Below are 17,815 nucleotides of genomic sequence, written 5' to 3' on the forward strand. Positions count from 1 at the left end.
GGTCACACTTCAACCGGGCATTGCATTGCACGTGTTTTAAAGTTTCGCATTGTTAATAAGTCAGCTTAGATATTGTGCTTTAAAACAAAGTGTTAATGCAAGCCAAGACGTAGTTATGGACGTGAATATTAACAAGCTGCGTCGTGGTGTACAAAAGCTCTTGCAGCTAACCGCCAGTGAGCCCCAGGACGATGTGTTTATATTAAATTTGCAGAAGTTTCTCAAGAAGAAAGTGAGTTGATCAAAATTTCAAGCAATAAGAAAATCCCTTAATATCATTTCAATTTATGAAAGCTCTACGTGGAGAAAGATGTGGACCGATTGCTTAACAGTCTAAGCCAGCAACTTACGCTGCCTGGGTACACCCTGCCCCTAGCCTTGAGCTTTGAGGAGCACCTGCTGCTCCTGCTGACCAATTCGCTGCGCTGTGATGCAGCCACTCAGGCCCAACAATACAAATTGGAATGCATTGCTTTGTCCAGGTTGTTGCAGATTTCAGTTGTCGCAAAAAGGTGAGTTGCTGCCCAATAAGCTAAACCAGCATAACAGTCTTTTATGCCACACCCAGATTTGCTAAGAGCTACTTTCGTAATAAACCAGCGCCATTCGAGGAGACTCAGAGCAATGAAAGCATGCAGATACCCAGTAAAAAGACCAAAAAGACAATTACAAATGGTTCGAAGGAATCGAAAGATCAGGAATTGGATTTGGAGATCGTGAAGTGCTGCTACCACCTGTTGAAAAGTGACGCAGTCTACTATCGGGAGCTCTGGGACTGGTCACAGTTTCTGGCAAACTATACGCACAAACAACTTGAATGTCGGTTGTCGCAGCTGTACTGCAATCACATCTTGGCCCTGCTGACAGATATGACCACAACACAGTTGCATGCGCTGAACTCGTCTGTACCCGTCCAAGTGCGGCTGCGGTTCGAGGAACAGGAGACGCTGCCGACATACACCAAATGTACCTATTTACCAGATCTGCCGGAGCAGCAGCTCACACTGAAGCTGTCGCAGGCCAACCAAACCGTAACCAATATCGAAGGTGTGCTCCTGCCCATCTTCAACCAGGACAATCAGGAATTCTATAGAGAAAACGATGGGTGTTACGATCGCATTGTCATAGTGGACTCGACCAGTGTAAATCTGCGTAGCATAGCACTGGGCGTGGCTGCTGCAAAACCCATTTGCCTCTCCGGTCCCGTTGGTTGCGGCAAAACAACTTTAATAGAGTATCTGGCGCGCAAGACTGGACGCATTTGCCCCAAGCCAAAGGAGATTAAAACACGTGAACAAGCTCTGCGGCAAACGCAAGAAGAGGATGAATTACTCAAACCGAAAAAGAAACCAAAACCGCTGAAGAATGCGGGGGAGAAGCGCAAAATTGCCGAGGTTCCACTGGAGGAGCTTATGGTGCTGGAAGATGGAGATGGGCTGGCGCAGAGGAATGGTTTCTTGCGCATACAGCTGGGTGATCAGACCGACAGTAAAATGCTATTGGGTCAATATCGTTGCACAGATGTGCCCGGCGAGTTTGTTTGGTTGCCCGGCGTGCTGACACAGGTAAGCATAATATATCTTGTCTTAATTGACCCCAAAGTCGTCCTGTTTATATTAAATTATATTAATTAACAGGCTGTCATGCATGGCTACTGGCTGCTATTGGAGGATCTAGACGCTACTACGCAGGATACCTATACAATATTGAGCAGCCTCTTGGAGCGCAACTATCTGAGCGTGCCTGGCTTTAGGGATTGCGTCAAGATTGAGCCTGGCTTTCAGCTGTTTGTTACTGTGCGGTAAGTTGGCCAACCCTGCAGCTTGGAGTTTTTAACCATTATACTAAATTCTCTATGACAGCACCAACAAGTCGTCTAGCAACTCTAGCCAGAAATCTTTGTACTCTCTGCTGGAGAAATATCTATATACCATCAACATATTGCCGCTGTCCCGCAACGAACTATGCAAGGTCGTGAGCACAAATTATGACAAATTGGCGACCGTTGCCAATCGTATTGTCGATGTCTTCTTAACCTTCTCCAGTGGCAATCACACGGCTGCCGATAATTTGCGCCAACAGGAGAGCAGCGACAAGGCAGATACCAAGGAGAATTATGTAGCGCTGCCCTTCGAACAGGTGACACTCTCCAGCATGCCCAATTCGGGTCGTCTGGTATCCACACGGGATCTAATCAAGCTGTGCCAACGCGCAAATGCTCAGTTCTCGGTGACCAGCGCCGAGTGCGCGTACTTTGTCTTCCAAAATGCCGTCGATGTTTTCTGTTCGTATCTGCCGCAGAGCAAGGAGAAGACAACGTTGATTACGAACATTGGCGCAAAGTTGGGCATCATCAGATCCCGCTGTGAACATTTTGCCAATGAATACAAACCCGATGTGGAGTTTGGCAAAGAAAGCCTTAAGATTGGGCGCGCAACGCTGCCGACTATAAAAGCAGAGGAGGAGCCAAACACTGAAAGCCAAAGCGGATCGAAGAGACAAAAACTAACAATGCAATCCACAAAGACAATCTTTAAGCAACCACCGAAGCGTGCCACCTTCTCGTTTACGCGCCTGGCCAGCTGCATAATGGAACGTATTGCGGTCTGTGTCAGTCATTCGGAGCCGGTGCTGCTGGTGGGCGAAACGGGTGTGGGCAAAACGTCGTCGGTGCAGTTTCTCGCAGAGCGCACAGACCATAAACTGGTGGCCATCAATATGAATAATCAATCAGATGTCTCGGATCTAGTGGGCGGCTTTAAGCCCGTCGAGCTGAACTATGTACTCGCTCCGCTGCGCTATGAGTTTGAGCATCTGTTTCGGCACACCTTCAATTCCGATAAGAATCTGCAGTTTCTGCGCATCTTCGCCACCCACTTTAACAATGGACGCCACAGCGTCATCATACGCACCATCTTGAGTGTGACGAATAGCTTGTTTAGCAAGCCGGAGCACAGGTCAAATCCTTTGCTGCCACGCTGGCAAACGCTGCACGAGAAGCTGCAGCGTCTGCAAATGCAGCTGGACAAGAGCATAAATATATCGTTTGCCTTCATACCCGGCTCGCTGGTCAATAGCATCAGCAATGGAGATTGGGTGCTGCTGGATGAAATAAATTTGGCCTCGGCTGAGACACTGGAGTGTCTGTCCACCATATTGGAGCCGGAGGGTTCGGTGGTGCTGCTGGAACGTGGCGATTTTATGCCCGTGAAGCGACATCCCGATTTTCGCATATTTGCATGCATGAATCCCAATACGGATATTGGCAAGAAGGATTTGCCCGTGGGCATACGCAATCGCTTCACCGAATTCTTTGTCGATGAACTGACCACTGATGCGGACTTGGGTTTGCTGGTTGGTGATTACCTGGCCAATACAGGCATACAGCGCAAATCGGTGCACAGCATTGTGAAACTATACAAATCTCTGCGCCGTCTCTCCGAGCTGCAGCTTAATGATGGCCTCGGCAACCGGCCCGTCTACTCGCTGCGCACACTCTGCCGCAGTCTGCGCATATGCGCCCGGAATTTGTGCGGCTCGATTGAGCGTAATCTGTACGAAAGCTTCTGTTTGAGCTTTCTCACACAATTGGATCCGGAATCGCATCAGCTGGTGCTGCTGCTCATACGCGATGCACTGCTGCAAAATCCCAAGGCTGTGCTAAATATGTCGCTGCCTCAGCTGGGCGAGCATTATCTGCAATTCGAGGGCTATTGGATACAGCGCGGCAGTCTGGAGCCGCAGTCCTGCGAGCATTACATATTAACTGACAGCGTTAAGAAGAATCTGCAGGATCTGGCCCGCATCATATCCATTGGCAAGCTGCCCATTTTGCTGCAGGGACCCACCAGCGCGGGCAAGACGAGTCTTATTGACTATGTCGCCCGGCGCAGCGGCAATCGCTGTCTGCGCATCAACAATCACGAGCACACGGATCTGCAGGAATACATTGGCACCTATGCGGCCGATCTTAGCGGCAAGCTGAGCTTCCGCGAGGGCGTCCTGGTGCAGGCCATGCGTCATGGTTATTGGATAATTTTGGATGAACTGAACCTGGCCTCTACGGACATTCTGGAGGCGCTTAATCGTGTGCTGGACGACAATCGTGAGCTGTATATAGCCGAGACGCAGACGCTGGTCAAAGCGCATCCAAATTTCATGCTCTTTGCCACACAGAATCCGCCGGGTCTTTATGGCGGACGAAAGACGCTGTCGCGCGCCTTTAAGAATCGATTCATTGAGCTGCACTTTGCGGATATTCCACGAGCGGAGCTAGAGATTATCTTGGAGCAACGCTGCCTTATACCCGCCTCCTATGCGCGTAAGATGGTCCAGTGCATGACGCAGTTGCAGCAGCATCGCAGGAATACTTCAAAGCAGGTGTTTACGCTGCGCGATCTCTTCCGCTGGGGAAATCGGTATACGCTGGCGGACAAGGCACTGCAGCAGGATACTAAATACGATTGGAATCAACACCTGATTGAGGAGGGTTACCTGGTGCTCTCCGCCAAGGTGCGCACCGGCGAGGAGCTGCAGCTAATCGAGCAAACCTTGTATGGCAACTTCAAGAAACGCATCGATCTGGAGCTGCTTTTCGATATTAACACCCAACGCGAGTCCTCCGCCGTCAGCCGGAGCATACTGGATGCCATACGCAACTTTAAGCAGCGCGGTGATATTGTCTGGACCCGAAACATGACACGCATGGCGGTGCTCACGGCCAAGGCTCTGCAGTTCGACGAGCCTGTGCTGCTGGTGGGTCCCACAGGCTGTGGCAAGACCACAGTCTGTCAGCTGCTGGCGAGCATTGCTCAGGTGCGTCTACGCATTCTCAATTGTCATATGCACACGGAAGGTGCCGACTTCTTAGGCGGTTTACGACCCTGTCGCGGCCAGCACAATGCGCAACACTCACAAAAACTATTCGAATGGGCGGACGGACCGCTCATCTATGCCATGCAGGAGGGCTCATATTTTATGGCCGATGAAATATCCCTAGCAGAGGATTCGGTGCTGGAGCGACTGAATTGCATACTGGAGCCGGAACGCAGCGTGCTGCTGACCGAAAAAGGTGGCGTGTTGGAGGAGCAAGTGGCAGCTGATGAGAACAAGCCCGATTCCAGCGACGAATTTGTTGTGCAAGCCAAGTCGGGCTTTCAGTTTCTGGCCACCATGAATCCAGGTGGAGATTTCGGCAAGAAGGAACTATCCCCGGCTTTGCGCAATCGCTTCACAGAGATATGGTGTTTGCCCTCGGACAATAAACCGGATCTCATAGAGATTGCACACAACTGCATGCAGCGCGGCGCCAGCAGCTTAAAGGACACACATAAAATAGCCAAATATCTGGTGGAGATTGTGCTCTTCATACGCGACTCCAATGAGAAGTTCAAGTTCTCCGTGCGCGACATACTCGCCTGGGCCAACTATATGGTCAGCAATTCGCACTTGACCTTCGCGGAGCAGGCCATTTTTGGCTTGGAGACCATTTTTCTCGATGCACTGGAAATGCTGCCGCAAGAATCGCAGACACAGATCGAGACGCTCAAGGCCAGGATCATAGAGTATGCCATCCAGCAAGCAGCTAGCATTCTCGGCGAGCTCTTTGATCTCTCAGAGTTGGCCCAGAAGCGTGGCCAACAGGTGCAGCTGGATGAGCAGCGCTTTGGCATACGTCCGTTTTTCATAGCGGTTAATCCGGAGCGCTTAATGCCTCCCAATGCGGATTTCCTGTTTGATGCGCCCACCACCAAGCAGAATTTGTTTCGATTGCTCTCAGCCTTGTCGCTACAGAAGCCAGTGCTGCTGGAGGGACCACCTGGCGTGGGCAAGACCTCCATTGTGGAGAGCATAGCGCATGCTATTGGCTATCACATAGTGCGCATTAATCTGTGCGAGCACACGGATCTGGCTGATCTCTTTGGCACCGATCTGCCCGCCGAGGACAATATTCTCGACCGTGTCGAGGCTCAGAGCCAACTGGGCAGCTTTGTGTGGCGCGATGGCCCTCTGTTGGCCGCGCTCAAGGCGCCAAACACTTGGATATTGCTGGATGAACTGAACCTGGCGCCGCAATCTGTGCTGGAGGGTCTCAATGCGGTGCTGGACCATCGTGGCGAGGTCTACATACCGGAGCTGAACAAGAGCTTCCAGCTGACGAACACCACTCGCATCTTTGCTTGCCAGAATCCATTGAAGCAGGGCGGCGGACGCAAAGGCTTGCCGCAATCCTTCCTTAATAGATTCAACAAGGTCTACTTGCGCAAGCTGAGCACCGAGGATCTGCTGCATGTAGTAAATGTCAAGTATGCCGCCTACTTTGAGCATCTAAAGCAATACTTTGCTGAGCTGCTGCAGGCGGCACAGCTGCCCAAGGGCAATCTGTTTGAGCTGCACAGTGGATCGGCCGCCGCCGCTGACGAAATCGAGTTTGATTTGGCCGCCCGCCTAGTGCGCTTTTCGGAGCTACTCGATCGCGGTGTGGCCAGGATGGAGTTTGGCTACAAGGGCGGGCCCTACGAGTTTAATTTGCGCGATATCTTGCGCTGGTGTGATCTGCTGCACAATCCGGAAACGGGCTACCTGATGCTGAGGCCAGCTACTAGTTTCCAGGTGGCCTTCCAGGGCTTTCTGCTCACGCTCTACGAGCGCATGCAGTTGGTCTACTATCAGCGCATGCGGTGCGACCAGGACAAGCTCTACATACGCGATGCCTTCGGCAGCATTTTCAACTGCAATGCGGAGCAGCTGAATGTCATTGCCGAGGATGTGGCGCTCTACTGGACCACTGAGAAGGTCTATCTCAACGATGTGGTGCTCCAGCGCTCGCAATTGCCGCTGGGCGCTCCGGCTCAAAGCCAGGAGCAGGCGCCGCTGCTGCTGGGCACCCAGCGACAGCTGCTCAAGCAAATTGTGGAAACGGTGCACATGGAGAAGCCGCTGCTGCTGTGCGGCGCCACAGACAGTGGCAAAACCAAGCTAATCGATGCGCTCTGCGTGCTCTCGAATCGCGTTTGTAACTCGGACAACATTGATGATTCCGTTACGGGCAGTTTTCAACAGGTGGGATTAGTTGCGATTCTAATTCTCTGCACATTTTCATGAATCTCTTCTCCTTTTCAGGTCGATCTCAATCGTCATCTGGAGGACATATACAAAGATGTGCAGGTGTTGATATTTAACGTGTCTCAAAGGGCTTTCCTTCAGCAGAAGGAACACACTTTTGTCCAACAACTATGGGCCGTGTGGAGCAAGTACAATCAGCTGGTTAAAGTGAGCACAGGTGAGCATGTCCAGTTCTCTCTTCTATTTCCTTTCTTAACAAACGTTTATCTTTTCTTTTTCAGCAACAACACAGCACAGCGTTGCCGAGGAGCTGCAGCAGTTTGAGCAGCGCGTGGCTGCTTTGGAACAGATCATTGCCAAGCTGGCGCAGACGCCACAGAAATGTCGCGTTTCGCTCTTCGAGCAGCTGCCGCAGTACAAATCGCAGCTAACGCTGCTTCAGGCCTACATCAAATCGGCTGATTCACTCAACACGGGCGGCTCCTTCGAGTGGGTGGATTCGCGTATTGTTACATCGTTAAAGTGCGGCCAATACATATTGCTGGAGCACGTGAATCTGTGTTCATCGGCTGTGCTGGATCGTCTGAATCCCGTGTTCGAGCCCAATGGTAGCCTGTTGATTGCGGAGAAAGGCATCAGCGGCCAGGATAGCGCTGAGGTGGTACGCAAAGCGCCTAATTTTCGCGCCTTTCTCACCGTGGATCCCAAGAACGGCGAGCTCTCGCGCGCCATGCGCAATCGCTGCGTAGAGCTGTCGCTATGCCCGTCCAAGGATGCCTATAGCATGGACGATATGCGCGCCATTGTCCATGGCCAGGGCGTGCATCAGCTGGCCGCCATTGACTGCATGCTGGCCATACATCGCGGCATCGTTCAGCTGACCGAATTTAACCCATATACTATATCGCATCTGACACAGTTTGCGTTCCTGAGCGCCGCCTACAAACGCATTGGCTACGAGCTGCGCCGTGCCATTTATGTGGCCGCCATGGAGGTGTATGTGTATGCGGCCAGCATGGATTTGATGGGCTACGGTCTGTCTTACTATCAGAACAAGCTGCGCGAAGTGGTGCTGGCTCAGACAGACACCTTCGAGGAGGATGCAGTGCAGCAGTTGGATTATCTCAGCGATATTATATTGCACACAAATGAATTGGATGAACTGGCGCTTATAAAACTGCAAGCGGCCGCCTTGAAGCTGCTGCTGCAGGCGCCCAATGAGCAGCAGGAGGTGCCCAAGGCACACCTCGTGTCGCTATTTCAGGCCATGGATGCGGTTGACCTGAGTCAGCTGAAGCTGCAAAAACTGAGATGCTTTTTTGTACACATGCTGTACGAGGTGTGCGCCTTCGATGACCTACAAATGCGGCATCTTTATATGCAGCAGTGCCTCCGGGATCAACCCGAATTGCTGGAGCTCTCAGCTTGCTTACATGCCTGCTTGCTGCAGCAGGGCAAGCAATTCCGAAGCAGTCTTACCGAATTGCCCTGGCATAGGAAACTCTTTCCACGCCTGCGTGACTATGCCACACAGCTGGAGCCAAACGATGCCGGGCCAGAAGCCGCCTTGGCACTGAGTGCTGCCTTGTTGGCCCAGCTGCTGCTGGTCAAGATACCCAAGCGAGCTGTTACCCAACTGAAGCACCTGGATGCGCTGCAATACTCACAGGCCCTGCTGGAGCAGAAGATAACGGACAAGTATAGCAATGATTTTCTCTCACATCTCTCTGGCTTTCTGTCCAGCCTACAGCTGGCGTTGCAGCAGAATCTGGGCCTTGCTAGGTTCGAGCTGCCACAATACGCTCAGTTTCTGACCAAACTGAGCTGGTTTAATCGTTTGCTGGACACGGCACAGCAGCAATTGCTGCAAAATAACGAGCTGCATGCTCCGTTGATGCACAAACTCGTGCTGCACTTCAAGTGGGTGGAGAAGCATCTAATCTCTGCCTTAGTGGAGGCATGGCCTGACCTCCTCGATGTCCATGATGAACTGCGCGGGAGCCTGGCGCAGTTAAGCTCCTATGTGCAGCAGACCAAGCGACCCATAAACGTCTCCTGCAAGATGTATGCCAAGCAATTTACACAATTTCAGCCTTATTATCTGGAGCAGCAGGTCAGTCAGAACAAACTACTTAATATATATATATTTAGCTATACAAATATATTTCCTTTTACAGATAACCCTGCATGAGAAAGCGGCGCAGTTGCAGCAGCTGCTGAATGTGGTGCCACAATATGGCAACATGGATAGCAAATTGTGGCTGCACAAATGGCTGGCCCTGCAATCGGATGAGGCGCACAAATGGCGCGCCTTTTTGCGTACACACACGCCCAACTGCAGTCTGAAGCAGTTCGAGCTGCCAGTTGCTGCGAGAGTCAATGGAGATTTGCAGGCGGTCTTGCTGCGTCTGCAGACGCTGCTTAAGGATCAGCTGCAGCAGGGGGAGGTCGCAGCAGCGCTGGAACTGGATCTGGCGCAGGTTAGAGAGCAGCTAGCAGCTGGCCAGGAAGAGGCAGACGATGAGCATGTAATTGATTTAAATGCGCCTCAGCTCAAGACATATCAGTTGCTGTTGCCCGCGCTGCGTGACTACTTCATGGAGCGTGCGCTAAGCAGGACTCTGCATAGAGATTACAATGAGCAAGTGAATCAGCTCTACAGCGAGCAGCTACTCACGCTGAACGGACATCTCTGGCAGTGCCTAAACACGCTGGATAGTGCCACGCACGGCAACATAATGCTAGCCTGGCATGAGCTGTCCTTGGAGCTGGAGAAGCTGCACAACCCCGCAGAGCTTGAGGCGCTGCTGCAGCAATTGGGTGGCAGCTACAAGGCGCTGCGCAGCTATCAGCGCCAATATCGCCAGGCGCTGCAGTGCTATCAGCTGGAGAATCTGGCCACGCGCTTCGACTGTGCCCAGCTGCCAGGCGAGCCGGAGCTTTTGTGCCGCTATAGCTATCAGGGTGCACCATTAACCAATGCACTACTGGCGCTGCTCTGCCAGCCCAATGGACAACTCCTGGCGGTGCCTCTCAGTGAGCTGCAGCCTTGGCGTCAGGCGCTGCAGCAGACGCGTCAATTGCTCTGGCAAAATGCGCAGCTGCTGACTCGCCGTCACAGTCCAGAGCACAACAATCTGCAGCTGGTGGCAGCGAGCGCCAGACAGCTGCTCAGGGAATTGGAATATTTGCAGCATGTACAGCAGCAGTTACCCCAAACGGATGCAGGCTTTGACAAATGCAAGCAGGAACTGCAGGAGGTGCTGCAGCAGTTGTTGCTGCCGGAACAGCAGCCATATTTGGACAGCTGCTTTAATACGGCGCTGGGAAACACGCTTATCGGCGTTCTGGAGCTGTGCGTGCTGACACATACGCCTCTGATCGATCCCGTGGAGAAGAATCGCCTCAAGAACCTCTATGTGGCCGAGGATATTGAGTGTCTGCAGCATCTGAGCGCTGTCTACAATTTCATGCGGATCATCATGAGCTATAAGCACTTTGGCCAGCAAATCTATGACCAGCTGCAGCACCGTCTGCACGCGGCGCTGCAGCAACAGCAACATCTTAATCAGAAGCTGGCGCTGCGGCCGGCGCAGTGTCTGTACGCCGGCCTGGTACAGGATTTGGTGCACTTCTTAAAGTCCAATGGCGACTGCCTGGCGCTGCACAAGCTGATTGTAAATATTCGGGAGAGTTGGGCGCACTTTGCGGGCGCCCAGGCGGCCAGTGAGACGCAGCTGCGCCTCGGCGCGGAGCTGCTCAACAAGCTGGAGCTGTGGCTGGCCAATGCCCAGCGCTTCGTGCATCATACGCTGGCGCGTTATGCGGCCTACTACCAAGATTTTGTGCAGCCCATCAAGTGTGCCGTGAATCAGATGCGCTTCGGCCTGGAGCAGCTGAAGCAGCTCTTTAGCCGGCTGCTGCTGGCGGGCAGCGCCAAGGAGGCGCTCAAGCTGGAGCGGACCATCGCACAGATGGTGCAGTTCCCAGCACAGCGGCCGCTGGCTATCAGAAATAGCCATGTCTACGGACTGCTGGCCAAGCTGCCGCACAGCGAACACGAATACTTCCGCTTGCTCAAGGCGAAGCTGAGCGAGCTGCGCAACTTTATCGGCATCGCGTCGAGCATTGATGAGACCATTTTCGCGGCCTACGATGATGCGTTGAACATTTGCAATCGGACCTGGCAGCAGGAGGAACAGCGTCGCAAGGAGCAGCGCGCCGAGGAGGAGAGTCTGTACAAGACGAAAACCTTGGGCGGCATCGAGGATGAGGAGCTTGTCGAACTGCAAGAGATTGAGCAGAACTTTCCCACACATCTGGACGAGGACTTTGCCGAGTTTGTGGACAAGCCAACGCTGGAGCAGGTGCTCAAGCTGGACAAGAAGGCGCACACCAAGGCCAAGTTGGCGCAAATTGTCAACGAACAGGATTACGTATTCCTCGCACGCAATTTCATAGACGTAATGAGCACACACACAACTGTCAACTACAAGGAGCAGCCGGAGCAGCGGACGCCGCAACAGCACCAACTGCAGCTAATCCAGCCGTACCAAACGCGCCTGCAGGTATTTGTGCAGCTGCATGGGCACTACAAGACGGCGCTGGGCGTCACGCTGGACGAGAGCGTGTACAATGCCTTAAGCTTTGCCCTCGCGCTGCAGCAGCGACAGCTCAAGGATCTGGAACTGGAGCAGCTGCAGTCGAGCAGCAGCCAAGGCTATGACTACTACAAGGACTCCAATATAGCCGAGGTCAGTGGCTGCCTGAAGGTGCTCGAGCGCATAGAGCAGCGGGTGCTGGCCCAGCTGGAGCTCTATCCGGAGCATGCTGGCCTGGCGGACATCAAGCTGGTCATCGCGAGGATACGGCGGCTGCCCGCCAATGCGAGCGTGGTGCGCTTTAACACGGGCTTCCAGCTGCTGCGCCAGAAGCTGGCCCTGTGGAACGAGGTGGCGCACAAGAATAACAATCTGGTCGCCGAGGAGATCGAGGTGGCGGAGTTTGTGCAACGCTGGACCAAGCTGGAGCTGCAGCATTGGCGCAATTGCCTCAATCAAACCGGTCAGCTGGTGGAGCTCCAGGCATATCGCTACTGGTTCTTCATCTACAATCTGCTCCAGACCGAGGCCGAGGCCGAGGCCGAGCAGCTGCCCGACCTAATACGCACGCTGCGCCAGTTCGTGGAGGCCGCCTGCTTTGGTGACTTCCATGTGCGCCTCCAGCTGCTGCATGGCTTCGAGATGTATTTGCATCATGTGGAGCGTGCCGGTAAGCGGCATCAGCCGCTGCTGCAGCCGCTCATCGCAGCGCTGCACAATCTGCAGCTGTACTTTACACAGTTTGCCCCGGAAGTGGCGGACACGATCCGGGCACGGCGTGCACCCATTGAGAAGAAGCTGCGCGAGTTTGTCAAGATCCAGAGCTACAACAAGGATCTGAGCTACTTTAGCATGCGCAACAATGTGGCCAGCGTGCATCGCAATCTGAACAAGTTTCTCAAGGAGTACCGCTTGCTGCTGGAGCAGAAGATCAGCGAGGTGTTCCAGCCCAAAGATGCCACCGTCAAGGACTACAGCATGGATAAACGGAATATGGCAAATCAATATCTCCTGGACAGCCAACATTTTGTGGCGCCGCAGCAGCTGCGCGCCAAGTTCCAGCTAAAGGATCTGGCCACTGATGAGCTACCACTGCTTCAACAGCTGGGCAAACACTTTGGCACTGCACGCAAAATTGTGCGCCAGACGGTCGAGCAGACGTGCTACGGCACGCTGCTGGCTGAGCTTGACGACCAGGTGGATGCGCAGCTGCAGCGTTGCGAGCATCTGCGCAATCTCAACGTGGATCGCAGCAAGGAGCGACCACAACAGAAGCTACAGGCCAAGCAAATATTGCAGCAGAAGCGCAAAGCTTTGACCGATCTCTTCAAGATGCTCGCACGGCTCGGCCTCAGCTACAGATCCGGGCTTATGGAGCTGTCGCTGCGCACGGAATTCGAGAACTTCCAGCTGCCGCCGTATTGCATCAAGGCCATGCTGCCGCAGCTCCATGGCAGCTGGCGGCCGCTTAACCAGCAGGTGGACATGTACTACATGAAGAGCGTGTTCAAGTTGAAGCTGCTGCAGAACATCATGCTGACGCCCCTCTCCGAGCTGGGACCGCCCAATATAGAGCGCATCAAGGGGTTTGCCGTCGATCTCTTCCTCCAAGTGCAGCAGCAGCGCGAGCAGCTGTCCAGCGCGACCAGACAGCTGCACCAGCTGCGCCAGGCACTGCAGCAGCTGCAGCAAGCCGCGGACATTGTCCTGCCTAAGGAGGCAGCCGTAGAGCAGCTGAGTTTTGCACGCAATGCAGATGAGTGTGTGCAGTTAAAGCATAAGCTCTGCCAGATCCAGTATGTGGTCCAGCAGTGGCAGCTGCTGCTCAACTGTGCGCCGCTTCAGCAGCTCGGCGAGCATAGCGTGCTGCTCAAAAGCCAGTCGCTGCCTCAGATCGAGCTGCTGCTAGACCTGTGCAGCCTAATTCTGCGCAGCAGCCAAGCACTCCTCCTAGAGCTGGAGCGTGCTCCCACAGAGTTTTTGGACAGCAACAAACTGCTGCACTATCAGCGCAGCTATCATAAGATTGTGGACCACATTAAACAGGCGCTGGATCAGCTAGACGCTGGACATGCTGAGCATCTGCCACTGGCACAGCCGCTGCTGGCGCTGCTCGAGCAGCTGGAGCACAGCCAACCCACAGATGCCGATGCCACGGCGGATCCCGTTGAGCTAAGCAATGTAGATGCGGAGATTTCGAACATAGCACATGGCGTACTGCTGGCGCTGCAGAAGATCTACAAGGAGCACAAAAACCAGCCAGCGCCAGCGGATGATGACCAGGAGGAGGCACTCAAGGAGCAGCATCTAAAAAAGCATTTGACTGGTCAGCTAAATGCGGACTGGCAACTTTTGGGAATGCCGCGCACCCTCAGCAAGCTGTCCAATGTGCTCCTCTTGCTCAAGCACGCCCAGCCCAGCCAGGGTAAGTTGCTGTGCCTGCGCCGGGCGGTAGCCCTGGTGCCCGTGCTGCAGCAGTATCAGTTGCTGGCGGACTACATGCTGCTACAGCAGCTGGGCACGCACAAGGTCTCCGCCAAGATGTTGTCTATTATGCTAACCGCTTTCGTGGAGATTGGCAGCAAAGGTTTCTGTGTGCCGCCAGATCTGATGCAGGATGAGGAGGGTCAGTCCAAGCAGGATTCAAAGAACGGTGAGGGTTTCGGGCTGGAAGATGGAACCGGCGAGAACGATGCATCGGATAAAATCGAATCCGAGGATCAGTTGGATGATGCCAAACGGCCAGAGGATCGGAAGGATGAGGGCGACAAAGAGGAGCCCGACTGCAAAGAAGAAAAGGGCATCGAAATGAGCGACGACTTCGATGCTAAAATGCAGGACGTGGAGAAACCAGAGAACGAGGAGGATGACAGTGGCGAATCTGAAAATGAAGATGAGCTCAACAAGGAAATGGGCGAAACAGAGCAGGGTGCCGAAAAGCTAGATGACCAGATCTGGGGCGATGATCAGGAGAAACAGCACGAAGAAGAGGAGCAGCCCGATTTGAATGAAGAGGATCAGGGCAAGGGCAGCAAGGATGAAAAGGATGAGCACAACGATCTAGATACTAAGAACGAGGCTGCCAAGGAGGATGGCAAGGATGAGCACGAGAAAGATGGCCTGGATGCGACAAATGAGCCAAGTGGCGAGGATAAGCGCAAGGAGCAGGCCAGGGATATTGATGACATGAAGGAACCAGAGCTCGATGAGGAACAAACGAATGCAATGCACAATGAGCTGGAAGAGCCGCCCGAGCCTGAGGAAATGGATTTGGGTGATATGAACAACGTGGACGAGGGTCAGGACAATGAAGCCGATGAGGCGAATGATGAGAATCCCTTCGACATAGACGCCATGAAGGAAAACATGCAGGCAGCCGATGAGCCAGAGGAAGAGCAGGCCAAGGAGGAGCAGCCCATGTCGCATGACAGCGACTCCGACGCGGAAGAGGAGAGTACAGAACAAGAGCAAACCCATAAGGCGCCAGGTGAAGAATACCAGGACGCGGTGGCTGAGGAAGAGAAGGAAAATACCGAACTGGAAACCCAAACGCGTGGTGATTTGGATAAGGAAGAGGAACAGCCAGAGGAAACACCCGCTGAGCCAGAAGCGCGCGAAGAGAAACCCGAACAGCACACACAATCCAAGGACAAGTCCAGCACGGAAGATAATGTACAGTCTGTGCCCGACACGGAACAGAACAGCTCAGCGGATCAGCTGCAGCAAGAGCAACAGGATAAAAATATCAAGCAGGACCAGAAGATGGATGAGCAGGAGACAGGCGAAGAAAAAGATGGCGTGGGACAGGCCGAAAATGATGTGAGTCTTACAATTCTTCAATTTAATATAAATCTAAGACTTCCTTTTCTTATATTCCAGACGAACGACGGCGGCCATCAGGGCATAGCCGAGACCAAGGAAACGGTCTCCCACGAAGAGCGTAAGAATGAAAAACAGACACAGGAAAAACGCAAACAAGGACGCACCAATGAGGAGCGCACGCTAGGTAGCTACTCGTCAAGTACTTTCCAAACCTCTAGACTAAACTTCAATTCCGTTTTGTCATCCAGGCGAAGCTGAGCAAAACAAATTGAAGCAGCTGAAGACAATTAATCAAATGAAGGAATCCAAGCAAAATGAAGGCGAGAAACAGGATCAACCGGATGAGCATGTCGAGGCGGAAGAATATCAGCATGTCAAGGAGCCAAAGAATAGCGATAAAACCACCCTGGACAATGCCACAGAGGAGCAATCCAAGCAAATCAAACACCAAGAGGACGAAGAGCCCAAAGTGGATGAAGATGCCGAAAACGCAGATGAGCTAATGGCAGATGAGGAAACAACTACAGCGCCCGAGGAGGAGGATGCACAATTGGAGCAGCTAAGCTCTGAGAGAACGGATCAAAACTCCGACAAGCCCTCAAAAACGGAACAGGCAAAGGAACGCCTGGAAACGGCCGAGCAAATGGAAATCGAGGGCGAAGTGGTGCCCACAATGACAGTGCCGCGCAGCGCTGAGACCACAGCGCACAGCAAGTAATGAACGACTATAAATACCCGATAGTTATGTTATTATTATTCAATTGTCAACTATTTATAGCACGGAGCTACTGCTGGACAAAAGCACACTGGCCCAGGAGCTGAGAACAGCCGAGCAAATTGAGTTACGGCAAATGTATCAGCAACAATTGACCAGCGCAAATGCCGTAAGTAGGATTCAGAGACTTAAAAGTCGATTACTAATCTCTTGAATTACGAACAGATCCTGTCACAGCATGAGGATTATGAGACCTGGTCCAGCATATCGAATCGCATGACACAAAATGCACGCGAACTGTGCGAACAGTTGCGTCTCATCTTGGAACCCACAAAGTGCTCACGGCTTAAGGGTGACTATCGCACGGGTCGCCGCATCAATATGAAGAAGATTATTCCGTATATAGCATCACAATTCCGCAAGGACAAGATCTGGCTACGTCGCACAAAGCCGGCACAGCGTGATTATAAAATAACCATAGCCATCGACGATTCCAAGTCGATGCATCATAACAATTCCAAGACGCTGACACTGGAGGCCATCTCCTTGGTGTCGCAGGCGTTAACGCTGCTGGAAAGTGGTCGCCTGAGCATTGTTTCCTTCGGCGAAGCGCCGAAAATTATCCTCAATCATACGGAACAGTTTGACGGACCGCGTTTGGTTAGCGCACTTAATTTTGCCCAGGATAAAACCAAAATTGCGGGCCTGCTGGACTTTATACGCACCGTGAACAACGAGGAGAGCGGTCTGGGCGGTGACAATGGCCTGTTTGAGAATCTGCTGCTTATATTGAGCGATGGACGGAATATATTCAGTGAGGGAAATCAGAAAGTCAAGAATGCCATCAAGCTGGCACGACTGCAGCGTATATTTCTTGTATACATTATCATCGATAATCCCGAAAACAAGGTCAGCTTCTGATTATATATAGAACAATAATATTTTTCTAATTGTCATCCTTTGTGCTCGCAGAATTCGATACTGGACATACAACACGTGGAGGTGAATGCTGATGGTTCGGTCAAAATCAATTCATATTTGGATAGTTTTCCTTTTCCATATTATGTGATAGTACGCGACCTAAATCAGTTGCCTCTGGTGCTCAGCGAAGCCATGAGACAGTGGTTCGAATTAGTCAATAGTGAATAGTTGTTTAATTTGTATATAGTAGATGTATCGGACGAACCTATATGCTATTTTTGACCTACTTGTTAAGTGCACAGGAGTGAACATTTTTTTATTATTTTTGTAAACCTTTGAAAATAATGAACCTTTATATTATTTAGTTTAACTGAATTAAATTTTTTCTTTAATCGTTAAGTAGATCAGACTGACGAATTTTTTGGAAAAACGTTAAATGGTCATATCTCGGCCAAATAAAGCCCGATTACGGTCAAAAAGTGATGGGCTACTCGGGGAGGTCCATAGAAACCGCCAAGATCAACGGCGAAGTTATGTCGCTTTGAAACGTCATATCTCCATGATTTTTTTAGATCGGCGGAGCTATGTCGCTTCAAAACGACATAACTCCGCCGCTGATCATAGCGAGATTATGTCGTTCTCCTTTTTTTTTTATGTGAATAGCTCGAAAGTATGCAATGCTTTGCGTTAC

General features: G+C 52.2%; 1 protein-coding gene across 1 annotated transcript; it reads left to right on the forward strand.

Annotated features, from left to right (window-relative positions):
• The first annotated feature begins 9 nt into the window (after nt 1-9).
• Nucleotides 10-17,494, forward strand: LOC6635969 (midasin). The gene is made up of 13 exons (XM_002059297.4): nt 10-232; nt 295-512; nt 569-1,565; nt 1,638-1,801; nt 1,863-7,062; nt 7,123-7,282; nt 7,347-9,178; nt 9,243-15,485; nt 15,546-15,672; nt 15,737-16,202; nt 16,267-16,372; nt 16,429-17,112; nt 17,176-17,494. Exons 1-13 carry the CDS (start codon nt 116-118, stop codon nt 17,350-17,352), a joined length of 16,491 nt encoding a protein of 5,496 aa, XP_002059333.1. The 5' UTR covers nt 10-115; the 3' UTR covers nt 17,353-17,494.
• Nucleotides 17,495-17,815: the final 321 nt, after the last annotated feature.

The sequence above is a fragment of the Drosophila virilis genome, chromosome 5, assembly GCF_030788295.1.
Source record: "Drosophila virilis strain 15010-1051.87 chromosome 5, Dvir_AGI_RSII-ME, whole genome shotgun sequence".
Lineage (NCBI taxonomy): Eukaryota > Metazoa > Arthropoda > Insecta > Diptera > Drosophilidae > Drosophila > Drosophila virilis.

What these genes read in the sequence shown, in the direction of transcription:
- LOC6635969 (XM_002059297.4), top strand. Translation starts at nt 116, where the DNA reads ATGGACGTGAATATTAACAAGCTGCGTCGTGGTGTACAAAAGCTCTTG. An exon ending in ATTTCAGTTGTCGCAAAAAG is followed by an intron (nt 513 to 568) that starts GTGAGTTGCTGC and finishes TGCCACACCCAG; the next exon opens with ATTTGCTAAGAGCTACTTTC. An exon ending in CAATGAGGAGCGCACGCTAG is followed by an intron (nt 15,673 to 15,736) that starts GTAGCTACTCGT and finishes TTTGTCATCCAG; the next exon opens with GCGAAGCTGAGCAAAACAAA.